Source organism: Hippoglossus stenolepis, chromosome 12 (assembly GCF_022539355.2).
Source record: "Hippoglossus stenolepis isolate QCI-W04-F060 chromosome 12, HSTE1.2, whole genome shotgun sequence".
NCBI classification, from domain to species: Eukaryota; Metazoa; Chordata; class Actinopteri; order Pleuronectiformes; family Pleuronectidae; genus Hippoglossus; species Hippoglossus stenolepis.
In genome coordinates this window covers 2,309,916-2,328,866 of record NC_061494.1, presented here as the reverse complement: position 1 = coordinate 2,328,866, position 18,951 = coordinate 2,309,916, and the positions used below count along the sequence as shown (strand labels likewise).

The following is an 18,951-nucleotide window of genomic DNA, read 5'->3' as shown; positions in this document are numbered from 1 at the left end:
GTGTGTGTGTGTGTGTGTGCGTAAATGGTCTGTCTTTATAGCGCTTCACAGTACAGGTTATTGCCAATTATACAGTACATCTATGGGCAGCAGTTTGGGGTTCAGTATCTTGCTCAAAGACACTTCGGCGTGCAGATGGCGCGGACTGGGATCGCAACGCCGACTTTCTGGGTGGAGGTCGACCGCTGTGCAAACACACAGAAAGAAAGAGAGACACACAGAAAGAGAGACAGAGAGTGAGTAGGGGGCCGTCCTTTCAACAGTGGACCTGCACGCACAATATTTAGCATGAAGTCAACCCTCTCCTCCTCCCTCTCTCCCTCTCTCCCTCTCTCCCTCCCTCCCTCGCTATACCCTGCGTGGGGATCAAGCCTCACTCTTCCACAGCCTTCATGTCTGACAACACAGAGGGAAGAAGAAAAGGAAGAAGAGGGGATCTGACTGACTGACGCCTTTTTTTCTGACTCTCTGACGCACCGTGGAACTTTTTGTCCATGTCACTAGCAAACCTGAGGCCAGGACAGCCATCAGACTGCAGCAGCGCTCTCTGCGTTTTCCACGGATTAATTTAACCAGAGCGGGACACGACGTAAGTGCAAATAACCCCACTCGTTCCTCCTCCGCCCGCTTCCCTCTGTCCTATCTCTCAGTTTGTGTTTGCGCATCTGGAATCAATCCAGCAAGTTTTCTTTCGTTCTTCTTTATTTGTGCGTAAAAGTTGATAAAACCCCGCCGCGATGTAAATAAGGCTCCTGGTTCCTTTGAGGTAAAATGTGCAGCTATTCACAACAGCAGCAGAGCTCGACTCGTTCTGTCCAAGTGAAGGCACGGAGACTGTGGAGTTTATGGTCTGGAAAAAGAAAGAAAGAGGAAAAGCCAAAGCGAACAGCAGGAGTTTACTTTAGGGAGAGCGTCTCTCAATGAGCAGATAATGATGCTGATGAGAGGCGACACATCACACTAAATAAGTGGCCATATTTTTAAAAGAATATTTAATCTTACATTCACACACAAAAATCACCGTGCTGCTGTGAAACACTTTCCACTCGGAGAGGAAAGGCTGCGTAAAGGCTCAAGTTTGCTCCAGATTTTACGCATTTATCCGCGTGTGAGGCCTGTTGGTAGAAAACAGTAGAGACCTTTTACGAACTGCGTGGACCTTCCACGCCCATAATACCAAAAAATATTCTGTAGCATTACAGTGAATTATGATGTTTACGGTTTGGCTTGCCGCCTCCCCCCCCCAAAAAAAACTTGGCAGAAACGGACGTTGTGAGAAATATTTGGGGATGTTGAGAAAATTGATAGGTGGCAGGTGGTTGTTCTGCGGCCACAGGAGACCACGGGGAAAAAACAAAACTGTGCGACCTCTACACACACACACACACACACACACACACACACACACACACACACACACACACACACACACACACACACACACACACACACACACACACACACAATAATCGTTTTTGTGTATAATATATATGTTATGACTTCTATACGTTTTATTGTTTGACTTTATCTCAATTAATAGTTTGATAACAACAATAATATCGATAACAAAACAGCAATACTACTAGTGTCAATAATAATAAAACTATCAAAAACAACATCAACAACAACAATAATAATTATCATTATTATTATTATATTAATGCGCATCTCACTGTGTAGCTATTTTTATTGCCTAAATATTTGATCTAACTATCAAACAAAAAAGGTATGGCTCAAGGCCCGTTGTAAACCTGCATCTTTTTCTGTTTTATTGAATTAAAAATAAATACACAAATAAAAAATGTTGTAAGTTTGGAATTTAAAAAGGATTTAACAGAAGCGCTACGATGCACGAGCTGTAACCCAGATGGGCTGTGTTTGGTTTACATAATTGTATATATAGCCTCTATTTGTTGACACATATACGGATCTAATTTTATATTTTAATGTAAGGCTTTATATTGTTCCTTTTATTTATTTTCCTTAATTTTATTTAATAAAATAAATGATAAATAAATACAAATGAATCACTGGAGATTCACCTTGGAGGTTTCCTGCAGCAGGCTTTCACTTGCTCTTTTGCATGGGTTCCCAGGTCGGAACATATGAAAATGATATGTGTTTAATCGAAGTTGACGCACGGTGAAATATAAACTCTTTTTTTTCACGTTTTTCACAGAGGTAATAGAGGCCCCGGCCTGCAGCCCCTGTCACAGCAGCGTTCAAACACAAAAACATGCTGAAATACTGATTCTGTCTTTCAAATATACATTGATTTCATCTATTTACTTTTAACTGACAAAAGTAGGATTGAACATTTACATACAATATATTATAGTACACCCTATAAGATGATTAAAAAGGAAAACATCGTTCCGGGATGTGCAGACTTAAATATGCGTTCAAATTCAATTCACACGGATTTAATTTCATTTAAAATAAATAACCACACAAGAGAAAACGACTCCAAACGAACTTGAATCCACGTTCCATAATATATCGACGATGTATCAGTTAAAATAAGATCCATATTCACCATATCATCTACTTCATTGTATTTTTTTTTTTTATCAGCCTCTGTCGGATTTCCCTGGATTCATTTCTCCTGCTGAAACCATTTGCCGTGAATCCGACCCGTGTTTTTCGCACGCATGAAATGGAGTAAGAGATGAGTGAAATATATTTTTGATGAAGTGTAATAAATTGTTGATGTGCACATCGTGCGTGTTCATCAGCGCCGAAGCCAATCATCATCTGTGCGGCGGCCGTGCGGCGGCAGCGCCCCGCGCCGGCCTCAGCCGCGCGCCCTCAATCATATGCAAATGTGTGTTATAGCAGGACAGAAATTAACATGTACAAACATTGGACTGAAATTCCATCTGCCGCCTGCTCGAGGAGGTCCTTAATAAGTTCTCAGACAGCAAAGTGACACACATCTTAATCAACTCTTAATCCCGGGAATTAATTCTCCAAGCGTTTATGAATAATTCCCGGGATAATGGCTGCGGCCCGTGGAAATGCAAGCAGTCTGTGGCGAGCCTCCGCCAGATGGACCCACCAATTCCCGAAAAATAAGAGGATCTTTGCAGCCATTATTATTATTGTCTATCATTATTACCAAATATATATTTTAATGAGATCGCTGCCACCGGGCGGCTGCCTATGCAAAGCGGGCTGGTTTATGCAAACCGGAGACTCTTCATTTGCGTCCATTTATGAACAGGAGGCGTAAACACGGGAGTCCCCCATCCCGGCAATGCGTTCTGGGCTTTGGGGCTCCACGAAATAACCACGGCCCTCTGGTATCCACTGCGCTAAGATGGCTCAGGTTAATCTTTGATTTCCAGGGGTTACCTCGCACTGGGACGCGTGAGCGCGGAGGGAAATCAGCATCAACACATGCAGCGTGTGCGCAGCGGAGGGGCTCAGGGATCAGTCTGTCAGCCACTTGTTATCTCAGTGATCGCCTGCTGACCATATTGAGCTCAGGAGGGGAGAAGGGGGACTGTTCCTTGATATATATTTTTTAATGAAATATAATCATGCTGGTGTGCTGGAGCTGGAAGGCAGGGGCGGGGGCTTGGGGTGGGGGTGAGGGGGGGCACTGACACCTTGTTCTGGGCAAAAAATGACTGGCTTGCATCGCCCGCACTCCCCTCGCTGTCAGGCCAGCCAACCTCTCAGCACCACATTGACACCGCCGCCGTCTGTCCATCCATCACTGCCACTGGCGAATATAGCTGCCCAGGTCCTGGCTCACATTCATATTTCTGACCAAAATACTGGACCTTGCAGATACTATACCAGGGCTCTGCTCTCACAAAAGGGACAGCTGTTGCTCTGTCGAGCAGCCACCCTGAGCAGCCACTGCGAACCATTTGTGGAGTGTCTTTGATTTTGACACGGCTCGGCAGTCATCTACATCAAAGGTAACGCTGTTTAAAAAGAAATGTAAAAAATGGACTTTTCATTTTATAGAGCTAAACGTAACATGTAAGTTGCTTGTGTGTTGAACTCGTCTCCTCTTTTTGCTCTACATTTGTCCCTCAGTGGGAATCGTCGCTCAAAAGAACATGACAGTCTAACCTTTATTTAAAAGGGAAATCCTGCAGCAAAGGTGATGGCATGATGGTTGCTCGTGTTTGCCTGTATAATCATTTGCCCGTAACATTTCATCGTGGCAGGATATGAACATGGTGCTTCAGCTCTATCAGACGAGGCTCGCTGAAATGTCAGATCAGAAAGACTCAAACACACAATGAGACAAATGTGACGCCAAGTGTTGCCGTTCAAACATGCAAAACTCAGAGCTCGCAGGAAAGCCAACAAATCAGCTGTAATCGAAATGGTATAGGTCAAATTCTGTTGGCACCACTTTTGAAATCCAAACACAGACATTCATCGTTTGTTACTGAGTCATTCTGCTAAAAAAAAAAGGAAAAAAAACCTAGGACAATATTTGTGTGGTTATGAACAAAGAGAACATTTCTGACCCATGAGTCAACTTTAACCCAAAAATCCATATCAGAGGTTTATTAATCCAAACAACACAGAGGCAGTGTGCTTACCAAGGTAATCTCTCTGCTGGGAGACTTGACCTCATCCTTTTTTCCAAGGGATGTTCTGCAGTCTGGCGATTTCATGTCTTCTAATCTTTGGTGAAATGCTCCCATCATTCTCACGGATGCTAAACAAGGAGCAGATGCAAGTGGTTCTTTAGAGTCTCCAGCAAATGTCCCCTTGTGGCAGTGAAATGATTAAATGTGCTTTCACTTCTGAGAGCTGAGGCGTTGTGTGTCACGGCCAAAAATAAGACGGCAGATGTGTTCGATGGGAGAAAAGTGTTGATTCGCCTCTCAGATGTCACAGATATTCTGTGCTAATAAGGTGCTAAACCTTTAATCAGAATATGCAGGTCGGCTTCGGTGCAGCATTATGTTGCTTTGTCAGAGTGACTGACACAATGTTAAGTGAGGTTCGGAGGATGCTGATGACTTACAGTGATGACACTATCCATTTTTGTGTGCTGCTGAGGCCAAATTGTAATCACTGTCAATGAACCCCCGAGAGATTAATCTATGTGGGAACTGGTTAAGTTTATAGTCTCCTTTATGAATTTTAAAACCCATTTTGAGTGGATAATACTATTCTAGGCAATCACTGTAAGTGTTTAAGTTGGTTTCGGCTTTTCTAACCCTCTAAAACTGGACCTGCTCACATTCATCCATCCACTCAACCTCCACCAGGTTTTGAATCTGTTTGGTCAGTGCACTTTTTCACTGATTCCCTCAAATGTAGATGGAAACACGACACACCTCTGATGTAACAATATCTAAAAAATAAACATACAGTCTTTTTTTCTACCATGTGTATCGTGTCAGGCCTTGAACAGAGCAGAGTTCATATTCTACAGCTGTAAACAAATCAACACACGTGGTGGATTTTGAAGGGTGTTTCTGATTATCTAAAGTAAATTAAATTAGAAACTAATAAGAATGAATAAAGAAGGTATGTATCCATCCTGGATTGTATATAAATATAATAATTCTATATCAGGGGATAAAAACATTTTTTTCCATGATAACAACGGAGCGTCCTATTGTTGCTGTATTGGAAAGACTTTTAGAGGTTGAGTGGCTGACAGGGAAGCGTTTACTGACCCTCAGAGTGTAAATAACTCATATGGTCACAGTGACTCCGGTTCAAGAGTTCAACAAAGTTGTACAATGTTTTGTTGTTGTTGTTGTTGATGGTGTGGTGCTGGTGCTGCTCCGGGATTTGTCTGACGCCATGCCATACCCTGAACTGCACCCACTCCACCCACAGCCACTCTCTCCACCACCGAGGCTTCAGACCTAACCCCATGCAGAAAGTCACATGTGACTGGCACACAAAGCACTGGCATGACGGCCAAAAGACCACAGGGAAACACAACAAGGGAGCTCATTCTCCAGGGGGGTGGGAGAGAGGGAGGGATGGGAGGGAGGGGGGGGCGACAAACACGCAGCCTCTAAGTATAAAGCTCAAACCACAGTGCTGACTATACACACACACACACACACACACACACACGCACACACACACACACACACACACACACTAAACCCCCTCCTGCTCAAACTCAGCGTTTGATTTTCAAGGTTGAGGTATTATCAAGCCTTTTTAAATCTTTGATGACATGGATCGGATCCATCGCCGTCGGCTGCAGCCTTAAGACTTTCCACTGAAGCTGTAAACTTACTCAGTGCTGTTGTGGGAAATGTAAAGTAAACAGAGGACCAGGGTAAACAGTGACACCACGCTGAGTGTAGGTCGGCCGAGCCTTCACTTTATACCTGCTTTATCCTTTTTATTCCTCTTTGTAAATACCTTTGACATTATGTTTTTTTTTTTTTTAAATGTGTGTGTTTTCGCTTTTATTAACTCTTATGTCTAAAAATGTAATAAAAAGAATGTGTTCATGGGATTTGATATCATCACAGTTGAGGCACATGAGTGCATCTCAAGGCTGTGGTTGCTCTTTGGAGCAAAACCTCTGACCTTTAATCTTTGTTCATTCCCTGCTGGTGCCATCAATTGAAAACAATAACAATATGTATTATTAATTGAATATTATGCTACTTTTTACATACTTTGTAAAAAAAAAAAAAAAGAACAGCGTTTTGTAAAAATCATCCAATAAGATCTCTCTCTCTCCCAGCTCGGACAGAATATATTTGTCCACCAAAGTTCTAATGATGTTAACTGCTCTCAGATAAATACACATAGGTCTCCACTCTAGTACTCAACATACCAGCTAGAATTTGGCCTGGAAATATTTTTTTTACAGCCATAACTCCGTTGGTCTCTCCTTGTAGCCCAAAATAGTCTGTTCAGGCACAGGTCTAGTTATAGCTGCTTATGTCAGGCTCCTATAAAGGGATCAGGATTACGACCACATCCAGGGGTGAATGGAAAGATCGAGGAGAAAATAGCAACAGAGTACACCAACAGATTGGATGAATGCACACAAACCCGTATTGCATGGAGTCTGTACAGTTTTTGAAATGAAAATGATTTTTAAAAAATCCTCACAATAGCAAACCAAACATAGAGGAAAGAACAAGATGTATATTTGAGAGGGAGTCAGTGAGGTCTGGTGTTCTTCAGAAAGACACAAATATATTACAACAATCATGCGATACTAATTTAATTGGTAAAATACTGTGAAGACTATGTGTTATTCATGCACTGTACCTGAACTTTAAGTCACACTTAATGTGTGTTATTGATTCAGACTTTATGATCGATCCTGTTGTAATTGCATATTTAGGAGTAATTTCCTTTTATGCCTTATCTTTTTCAAGTCGGGAGGATATAAAATCTTTTTTGTAACATAACATGTACATAGTGGAAAAACAAAAAAAATGTTTTTAGACCTGAGTATTGTCCTAGGGTATAGGAAATAAAAAATATAAAAAATAAGCACTTGGTATATGACATTTCATAAATGTTATATATATATATATATATATATATATGATAAAAAACATCATTATTGAAATTGAATAAAATAAAATAATACAAAACACAAAATATATAAATTTGTATTGCAATAGTATTATTATTTTAATGTTGTGGGTGTAATTAAATGCATTCAATTGACGACATCGGCAGCATGCATGAGTATTAAACGATGATGTCTATGTTATAAGAGGCCTGCTCTTCACTATGTCATTGTGATGATGAAGCCTGACCCGTGTGTTTGTGTGCGTGTGTGTGTGTGTGTGTGTGTGTTTGTTTGTTTGTGCAGAGCCTGGTTATGGATTTTAACCTGCTGACGGACAGTGAAGCCCGCAGCCCGGCGCTGTCGCTCTCCGACTCCGGGACCCCGCAGCACGACCAGGGATGTAAGGGACAGGACAACAGCGGTGAGTCCACACTCTGTCAGTGTGTGTGTGTGTGTGTGTGCGTGTGTGTGTGTGTGTGTGTGTGTGTGTGTGTGTGTGTGTGTGTGTGTGTGTCTGTCTCAGGGAGGGTACCGTGGTCCGGCCGATGCGCGGTGATAGTTGCGTGTGTTGCGCACCACTGGATCAACACAACTGATGTAGAGAACGAGAGAAAAGGAGCAGGCGGAGGAAACGAAATACTAAAGCACCGAGGCCTCCACTACAATAATGAAAACAGCTCCATCGAGTAACTGTAATAAATGATGGACGCAGCGCAAACACATTGTCATTATCTCCCGCTTTAACATCAGGTGGCCGAGCAGGAGCTCCTCTAATCAAAGACAGCAGTCTATTAACGAGCCTCACTGTCTCTGCTTGTAAACGACTTGAAGAGGAATTAAATGCACACACAGAGACACTGATCCAGACACCAAAGCCTGTTTAATTCACTGGCTGCTGTGTGCCAGCCTCTCCCCCGGCCTCTGATCACACACCACTCACTTGACTCCAAATGAAAATCTACTGCAAAAGAGCAGAAGGGGGGGTGTGACGCTCTCTGGAGAAAATCAAGCCCACAGAGAATCAAGAAAAAGGCTTAATCAGACTTAATCTTATTCTATAGTTTATAGGCTCCCGGGTTGCTCTGTATATACGAATAATAACATTATTTGTGTTTCATAATGACAAAAAGTCAATGTAATGCAAAGTGCTTTGACATTATCCAACTGGACTTTACTGTATAAAATGAGTTTCTTCAGGGACATTCATTCACATCAGGGCCGAGTGGATTGTGCTGATCTGTCACAAAGTTGGCTCATGTAGTGCAAGTTGACACCAACATTTGAATCACGTTCAGTAAATGCTGATTGGTGGATTGTCAGTGATAACTCCAGAGGAGAATCAGACGGAGGGGTGAGATTCACTCTGCCCCTCTGCTTCTGGTAACTCTTTCCTAAAGTGACCATCTGAGCTTACTTACACATATGTAATGTGACCCCGTGTCACTGTATATGACACATATTCAGCTGGGTGGATTTTCTCATCTCTCACTCTCTAACAACTTCTTCATGCAACATCTGAACCCTCGTCTATCTGTCTATTCATATCTCTGAAGTGGTGTGTGTGTGTATGTGTGTGTGTGTGTGTGTAACCCAGTCTAATTGATGTGGATAGAAATCCAGTCCTAACAAACTGACGAACGCAAACTATTCTAGAAAGAAATGTGGTGTGAAAATGTTTTCACACGTCTTCAGCTGCACCATTCTTCATTAAGGAGGACTTCATTTCGTCTTGAAGGGTTTGATTCTAATGAGAGATTTATTTACTGCCTGTAAACTGTTCCTCTAATGGGCCTAACTGTCAAATTGATTTTATTAAAGCACATCAAGGTGGTGTCGGTTAGCAGAGAGAGAAAATGAAACACATATAGTTATAATGTAAATACTGGCACATCCATGTTGCATTAGCTTTTGCATTATATAAATCTTATTTTTTGAAGGTAATAACCATAAGGGGGTGGGAGGGATATGTTACCCTGTAAGGAAAATTAAGTGAATATGTATAATTATTTTAAATTGGGAAATTAGATTTACAGTAAATCTAAAGCCAATTAATTTGGAGATAAATTAAATCTAAGAAAAGCCCCAAATACTTATTTGTGTACCATTCAATAAAGCTGTATTAAAGTGTTAATAATATGATTAAATACTTTAAAATTAAAAACACATTGTGTTTTTTTTCTAATCTCATTTAATTCTTATTTTTATTAGTTTTAATTTGACTAATTTCAGTCCTGAAAAAAAGCAGCAAATAGTCCCATCCCCTTAAGAAAATGTTGCAGAAGGACTTTTATTGATGAAGGACAATATGAAAATGTCTTCTCCACTAAATGTTTCTAAAACATGCTGAGTGAAAACTAGTCCTGAAAGATGAGACTTTTTAAATAAACATAAATAGATAGTGTTTTCATTTATTGTTGGCTTTTGTTCTCCTTAAGAATGAGCACAAAGCTTAAATCTGGATTCAGTTATACTGCCGTAGCTGTAATATGGATGCCGCACCTAACCACACCAGGTCGCCGCCCCTGCCACAGGCACGGACAAGTGAGCTATCTCACACCCATGACTGAATGACCTGAGTTTGTGTTCTCTCTCTGGGAAAAAAAGTGCAGCTCCTATGAAAACTTGAGTTATTTACTCATGAAAGCTCTGACCTGAACACAACATAATGTGTATTTGATGCTCCCGCAGTCATTATTTTCATCAGTGCACTTTGATCTGGACTTTGCCTCTTGTTGTCGTCTTCCAGATTAAAACCCTCTGAGAAGCTGACCTGGAACAACTCTGTCATGTCGACGCATTATCAGTCAGATTGCTCCTATTGTTGGTCAGTGCGTGGCTTTAAAAAGGGCTGCCCTTTCCTCTGTATTGTGTTATAGACTTTGGCCTTAAGTGACAGCTTACCCAGTGTCAGTTTACTGCCATATAACAGCCTCGGCCTGGCCCTTATTGGTTTTACTGGTGGCCCTGCGGAGCCTCTTTTTAAATCCCGCTGATCATTTTGAACTGCTCCCAGAGAGCTAAGCCCTCGCCAAACAGAGCCCAACCTGCCCCAGTCACAAAAGCTTGATCCAAAGGATTAGCTGGCAAACTAATTTCACTTCTCTCTGTGAGGTCCTCAAACTGTGGGAGTCAGATGTGGCAGCGAAGAGCCCTGGCAGACATAACATAGTCCTTTAAAAAGCACTGCGCTGGGGGCCAAATGCAATCACCTGCTGCTCCTGCACATCTCTGAACGGAACGCAGTGTTTGGATTCATACTCTCCTGGCAACACCCTGCTTGTCGTTTTCCAGTCTATGGTATAGAGGGATTTCAGATGATGTTTGATCTAGTCACTCTCAGCAGGGATTGGACAGTGTTGGTCCAGGGTGAAAGGTGTCAGAGTGATGTGCTGTTAAACAGATACTGATACAGATCTGAGTATTGTTTCTGATCATGTTCACGTCTTTATAGTCACACTTTACGTCCTCTAATGTCTAACAGCAGGATAATGCTCCATGTCACAAAGTAAAAGTCTCAAACATGAACACAACAGTGAACATCAGTGACCTCCACAGTCCCCAGGTGTGAATCCAGTCTGCTATACCAGACTGATGACGTCAAGCTGGACTTCCATCCAAACTTGGAGGAGAGACTGTGTTCTAAGAGCGGGAGGAGGTTGAGATGAACCTGTTGTGGACAGATCCAGACATGAATACATAAATGTCCAATCTACACTGACAATTGACACAAAGGGCTCTGTGATATGTTTCTGCTGGTATTTACTATGGGTAAAATAGTCAATATTTATTTTACTCCAAAACAAGTCATATTTAAATGTAAATTTACATGCAAAGCTACAAGTTCCAAATGGTTGTGCAAAATCATTTTTAGTTCAATATTAGAAATAAAGTAACATGAAAGGAAAACAACTCAACAGGACAATTGGAAATCAACACTCACTCAGCAGTTCAGCAATATCCACTGGATAGAAGCAACTAGGATATTTAAACATATATTCACCATAGTTATATTATCACAGACCATTTACCATATAAACCATAGTTAAGTGAACTTTATAGTTTCCTATGATGTTAATTCATATTCCTACTCCAGCACTTTTCAGAGTGAAACATTGTCAACAATAGTTAGGCCGATTAAGAGTTTACATACTAAACACACTGTTGTTTATGATTAACTCAAAGATATGATTATTGTCTCATCGATTAAACCAAACTGGCTTCACCTCAACAATGAAAGTTGCTTCAAAATATTCGGTTTAATATATAAAATAATATGACAATGTGAAAGTGAGTACTTTTACTTGTAGTTACATTTAATACTGCTTTGCTAGAATGAGAATGCAGAACTTAAACCTTTTTATATTGTGGTAATTTTACTCAAATAAAGCATTTTGTTTATTTTAACCTATCTATCTATATCTAATGACCATGTTGTTTTCAAATAAGATCGATTATATTATTGTGCAAATGCCACATTTTCTGTCTTAGAGCAGTTTGTTTAGCACAACCTGTGTTGTTACTAAAATACATGTGTGGTAAAAATACACAAGATTACTTCCCCCTTTGTGTATTACGTTTAAAAATGTTAATAGAACTTGATAAATAATTCATTATTTTAATATAACCTAGCACACTTTACTACTGTCAAATATTTTAAATCACAACTGTGCTAGGATTAATAAATCTAACTATAACTTTTCTCCTACTGGTAGATCACTTGTCACCTAAGCATGGAAACTGTGGTCATAGCATTTATTTTTTGTTTATTTTGTTTAAAGTCAAAAAGGAACTTTCATGCTCAGCTCTTTTCAATCATCAATCAAATTTGATTTGTTTTGCTCATATTCACAAATCACAATTTTCTTATGTTCTCATGGATATATATTGTTATACTGTCTACTCTTATATACAGCATGTTTCTACCTAAGTAGCCCCTCCTGATGTCCTCATGAAATAATTGTCCTCTCTGTGTGTCTGCAGACACAGAGAAGTCTAACCACAACCAGCTGGATGAGTCCAGCGCCGAGGACAGTTCTCTGAAGAAGAAGCAGCGGCGGCAGCGGACTCATTTCACCAGCCAGCAGCTCCAGGAGCTGGAGGCCACCTTCCAGAGGAACCGCTACCCCGACATGAGCACCAGGGAGGAGATCGCAGTGTGGACCAACCTCACCGAGGCACGGGTCAGGGTGGGTACATGCACTCTCCCATGGTCCCTCCCTCGGGAGCATACGACCCTGATCATGTTTTTGTACAGCGGCTGATGTCAGTAATGAGGTTCTCCTCTCTGGAGGTGTGCTAATCAGGGAGATGTAATATTTGGTTAGAATGAAAGCTCGCAGAATAATAATGATTTAATATTAATAAAATATGAATAATAAAGGTGTACATTTTGTCAGCCTAACACTTAATGTTGGCCAGACTTCGATGATGTTCAGAACAGATATTTGTGGTGCCCTCCAGGTGAGCATTTTAGTTCGGCCAAATCTTCCACTTCATCCAGAGCATATCAAAAATGCAGTGCAGAAATTGACAAGATATTGAGAGGTGCACATGGATGAAATCTTCCCATTTAAGACGCATTGAGCTTTTCTCCAGTGCAAAGGTGACACATTTTCATAGGACAAAGCACATTCAAGTTCCCAAAAGAGTTTACCCTCAAACTTTTGAGGCCTACTACTGGTAAAGCAGTGCTCACTCTGATTATAAACCTGGATTTTTTGAAATGCAGCACTGTCATTCATTTAAATGGAGTCGGCCCCATGTGTGCAGCAGGGTGCCAAAGCAAACGCTGTCACAGAAAAGCTGCTCCTCTGCTGTTTACCTGACGATCGTTGTGATGGAAGATAAAATAGTTGTCACTGTCATAACTTTCCAGAGCTGTAAAATCCTATCTGGGATTATTACAAACCAGTGTTCTGGCTCTGATAAGCCTTTAATCGCATTAATCTGTCACTCCAACTGGACTTCCAGAATCAAGTTTCATTGTCTCAGTGGCACACAACACCCCCACCCGCCCACAGCAGCGCAGCCCCGTGCACTGATCTAACACAAACTGTTCTCTCTCTCAAAGCATGTCAAAGTGTTTCATATGTCGTGAGCTATAATGTCACTCATTATAGTAAGACCATATTTTGTTTGTTTATACACTATCTGTTGGACGTGTAAATAAGCAACAATTTGCTCACAAATTGGCAGCATATCCATGTGGCAAGAAAAAAATCTCTTATATCTCTATCTATATCTGGGGATTTTTTCATTATGTTGGATTAAAGATGATGACGACCACAAATCGGAATCTCAAAAAATCTCCTAATCTGTGAATTACCTTATAGAATATGTAAAATTTGAAGAAAATACAATATAAAGAAAATGTAATGCTATAGCCACACCAAATAGAAACCATTGTAATATTATTGTCACTATACCTTTCCAGCGGTCATTAGTTCTATAAACGTTTTGAAATAATTACAAAACTTTATTTAGTTGTAAATTTTATAATAGTAAAAGACACAGACAAAGTGTTATTGAGCAAGGCGAGTATGAAAGGGATAAACGATAAAAATTACAAATATGTTAAAACAGGAAAACCATCTAAACAAACAGACAAAAGAAAAACAATAAAAAGACAAAGATAAAAGCTTCAGAGTTAAGAATTGAAAGCAGCGTTATTGCTGTATGTTGGGAGCAGTGATCTTACCAAGGGTAGCAAGTCGGCACTGAAATATGCTATGATCATTTCCAAAACATTCTGTTGTCCCATAGTTATGTCAATATAATTCGTACATGGTTAAAAACAATACACGGATGAAAATATCTTTTAATGTGCTCAGTAAGATGTTTTATAACCTTCTATCACACACTAAAGCTAAATGTCAGAAGTGCAGGACAATGTGCCCACGCCCAGTGGTTTGGTCAGTGTAGCTATATGGAGCAGGAGGACACACATTCTGATGGATGACAATACAGTTGCTGGCCTGCCTGACAAGTAATGGATCAAATTAATGTTGGCTGGATGAAAGGTCACATAGCGCACACTCCTGGTTGTTATTTTGAAAGGACAACAGACTATGCATTGTCTCGTTCCTAATGTCCATCAGTGGCCGGTGTAACCCCTGCATGTAGGCAAATTCTTACATGCCCAAAATACTTCACCTGTCGACCTGATTCATGTGATTTGTCACAGAGCTGTTGTTAATCATCACAGCTGCAGCCTGACTCTGACGAGGGTCTCGGGATAGGGGGGTGTCATTTTCTTTAAATTTGTGTGATTTCAGCGAATATACAGTATATTGTCTGTATTTAGGGTAAATGTGCACTGCAAATTTGCAGCTACTTGCATTTTTGACTTTGTATGTGACTGATTCTCTTGAAAAATTAGCTTCACATTCATGCAAACTCATATCTACTTTGCTGCAGGACAGGCGACTGTTATTTGAGCACCTTGCACACCATATGTGTCATGAGTTCAGCATTTTCCTAACCAGGTATCTTATGAAGAAACGATCGCCTGGCTCTTCGGCCTGAAAGCTAACTGTTCACATACTGCATTTAAACTGTTGGGGGACTGGATTGATATCAAGGGCCAAGTAAATGTATTTTTGCACATGTTCAAGTTGATGTTGTGTAGCATACGATATATCCCTACTGGCCACACTGTTATATGTATGTATGCATGTAACATTCTCCCAATCATAAGTCATTGATTGACCTTTAATTGCTTGATTTAGATTTATTAATGGTAAAGAGAAAAAAATGTAATCTTAAAAAAGAGCCCTTCTCTATCAACCTGTTTTCTCCCACGTCTTCCTTCGGGTAACTCAGACACCTTATTTTTTATTGTATTTATTCAGTATTTAATGATTATGTTATTTATTTAGTCTTTATTTATTTATTTAATATTTAGTAAATTAACAAAGTAGATGATGTGAACCTGAACAGTCAATATTAAAGTTGAAAATCAAAAGACGTAAAAAACCAATCAGTGGTAAGGACTGTGGCTGCAAACCATATAGGTCTTCAGTATGCGACAGCTCAGAGCTCTTATAAAGCAGCAGCCTCAGTCAGCTGAATGTTCCCCTCATTCCAGAAACTATTTATCAATGCACCTCCAACAAAAATGTATCCATAATTAAAAACCAATCTTCCTTTTAAACTTTCCATATTGTATTTTCTTATGCATAATTAATGAAGATATCTTTTTTTCTAAAATCATAATTGTAGGCCTAACTTTCTCCCCCTCTTGCAACCACAGAGGTCATGTAAATGTGGCTGCAGATGAGCCACTGTATGACCTTGAGCTTCGGCCTTTTCCACAAACCTTCAGACAGCATTGACTCTGACTCACGCTGAAACAATTGGTTCGCTGCTGTCGGTCAGCGTGGGGCTTCCCCTGCCGTCACCGAGTTGGATGGAAAAGTCAGAGTCATGCACTTTACAGTCATATTAATGATCAACAGTATTCTGTTGCTATAATAACAGAGGATTAGATGATACACAGCATGTGTGCCAAGGGGGTGGAGAGACGGCTGAAATGCCTGTAAAAGTTTAATGAGGATTAATGACATTTGACACCAAATTATTTTAATATAAAAACTAACACACAAGTGTGAACAAATGACCAGGAGGCTTCTGGATTTGTTTCCACAAATGAAAGATTTCTGTCTGATTTAGAGCAAAAGTTTGTCCAGAGTTTTACCCACAGAGGCAGTTTTCATTTCTAAAAACCCTCAATTTAGATTTTCCACTAAAGCTTTAATCCGTTTCATATCCTCCAAATATAGGACCATAAAAAGACAAATGTGAAGATTGCCCTCCCCTGACATTTCTTTCATTGGGATCTCACTATTCAAATAAGTCAATGATTAGTTTTAATAAGCCTTGCTTAATATGACTGTTTGATGATACACTGCAATTGACTTTCATGGGATCATTATGTCAAAAACTCACACAAATATTACTGAGAGGAGTCAGGATACTCTGACTGGATGGGTTTTAGAATTAAACTTTATCGACTCCTGAATCTTCCTGGTTTCTTAAAGAAAAAGTCATTTGAAAATAACTTTTTAGTCTCTATTTTTTTGCTTTGTGTGCGATAATATTATTAATCCAAAGTATAAGTGAAGCTTTGAAAGTGGGCAGAATTATTCACCCCACCCACATTTGTGCTTTACTGATTGGCTGTGTGCAAACAGACATCATTTCACACTGCCATTTTCAAACCAATTTAACTTCTTCATCTATGAGTTTCCAGCAGTTTGGGATGATGTGTGTACACTAAGTCTGTCTCCACAACAGCAGTCTAACACCTGATATATACACTGCTGCTTTCATTATTGCAAATACATATTACACACAACACAGATATTAGCTTTATTTAAGTATTTTTAAAGTTAAAAGAGACTTGAAGGTTCAGTGTGTAGAATTTAGTGACATCTAGTGGTGAAGGTGCATGTTGCAGCTGAATACCCCTCACCTCACCCTCTCCTTCCAAACATGAAAGAGAACCTGTGGTAGCCTTCAGTTGTCATAAAAAACAACTAAATCGTCCTACTTATTAGCGATGGGATCCTGCATGAACACAAAATAATCAGCTACAGATGTTGTTCCAAATCAGCAATATCTATATTTCCATTTTTTTTGCTCTTTTTTTTTTTTCAGAATAATTTACCTGACTGTTGCTTATGTAGTCATGCATATTTCACGTTATGGAGAAAAACAGTTTTTTCCGGCTATAAGAGGAGTTACACTTTCCACTCAAAGTATTTGTCTTCTTTTGTCTTCCACAGGTCTGGTTCAAGAACCGACGTGCCAAGTGGAGAAAGCGGGAGAGGAACCAGCAGGCAGAATTATGCAAAAATGGCTTTGGTGCCCAGTTCAATGGACTCATGCAGCCATACGATGACATGTACACAGGCTACTCCTATAATAACTGGGCCACAAAGAGCCTCGCAAACAGCCCGCTCTCTGCCAAGAGCTTTCCCTTCTTCAACTCAATGAATGTAAGCCCCCTGTCATCCCAGCCCATGTTCTCCTCTCCCAGCTCCATCCCCTCCATGAACATGGCCTCTAGCATGGTGCCCTCAGCGGTCTCAGGAGTTCCCACCACCGGGCTCAACAACCTGGGCAACCTCAACAACCTCAACAGCCCTGCAGCGCTCAACTCAGTAGCAGTGACGGCAGCCACTTGCCCCTACGCCACCACAGCCAGTCCCTACATGTACAGAGACACCTGCAACTCCAGCCTGGCCAGCCTGCGACTCAAGGCCAAACAGCACACCAACTTTGCGTATCCGGCAGTGCAGAACCCTGTGTCCAACCTGAGCCCCTGCCAATACGCAGTGGACCGGCCGGTATGAAGAAGTAGCTCCGACATGACCCCTGACCCAGCCGAACAGCTGTAAGACCACTGTTACCCAACTTCACAACTCTTCAACTCCATCTCTAAGCTACAAGATGTGCTGCAGACTGGCAGATCAGATTTTGGTGGTGAGGACAATCGTCAAATGGACTTACTCAGATGGACCACCACTCCTCACAGGAATTATATCCCATGTGTGAGACTGACACTGAACTGACCAACTGCTTCAAAGGATTTCTAAAGATTATTATCCATTATCATTTTTTTCCTTCTTTTGAACTGCATGATTAGAGTAAACGTAGAAACCAAGGGTAAATAAAACATGGATGCTTCACCTGGACTGGTGGTCAACATCTTGGCCCAAGAACATCAAATGTGATTTTTGCTACTGTCGCAGGAAAAGGGACCTGTGGTTCCAATGCAGGAGACTTGGAGGATGTATATATTGGACTTTTTCTGTTTTGTATGTGACAAAAAAAAATATATGAAAAATGTAGTACTTTAAAGATGAGAAAAAGCATGTTCTTCAAAAGCAAGGGCCCTAAGTCGATGTACTATGAGTACATCCGTCAGGAGCTAAAAACTTTGTTGTGAATTCCTCACCCCTTGGAAGGTCGTAGGTCAAAGGTCAGCTTGAGTGGGTGAGAGGAGGGCATTACTGGAAAGTGAACACACCCTCAAGCGGTTTAACACAAAACCCCCCAATTTACACTCACACACCAGAATATCAGCAAGATTTTTCAAGTAAAACTCTAAAAAGCCATTGAGTATATAGATTTGTGTGGTGTTATACTGTACAAAGGGAGTCCATGACTGTAAAAAATGTATGTAAGAGTGCAGTTGTTATAAGAAAAAAAATCAAGCTTTTTTTCCTGGTGTAGCCTGCTTTGTCTCATTAAAGAACCAATTAAAAGATCCGTTTTTATGAACTACAAATGGACTTTTACATTGAACCAAACACTTCATGTCCTTCCATATCTCTGATCTATAGCCCATCCATGTGAGGCGGGCTAAAACATGATGTTCTCACAACAACGAGTGCAGCGCCATGGAAACCCCGTCTCACTTCCATGGCAACTCTTACGCAACGGTGAACAAGAGTAGT

The 18,951-nt window shown here is 40.6% G+C and overlaps 1 protein-coding gene across 3 annotated transcripts; it reads left to right on the top strand.

Moving 5' to 3' along the window:
- The first annotated feature begins 322 nt into the window (after positions 1-322).
- Positions 323-18,782, top strand: pitx3 (paired-like homeodomain 3). 3 transcript variants are annotated; one of them, XM_035172743.2, is made up of 5 exons: positions 3,625-3,929; positions 4,051-4,117; positions 7,793-7,910; positions 12,470-12,675; positions 17,275-18,782. In XM_035172743.2, the coding sequence occupies exons 3-5, from the start codon at positions 7,802-7,804 to the stop codon at positions 17,842-17,844; spliced, it is 885 nt and encodes a 294-aa protein (XP_035028634.1). In that variant the 5' UTR covers positions 3,625-3,929; positions 4,051-4,117; positions 7,793-7,801; the 3' UTR covers positions 17,845-18,782. The 3 variants fall into 3 exon arrangements, with proteins under 3 accessions (XP_035028632.1, XP_035028634.1, XP_035028633.1); XM_035172741.2 differs by lacking the exons at positions 3,625-3,929; positions 4,051-4,117 and adding an exon at positions 323-589; XM_035172742.2 differs by lacking the exon at positions 4,051-4,117.
- Positions 18,783-18,951: the final 169 nt, after the last annotated feature.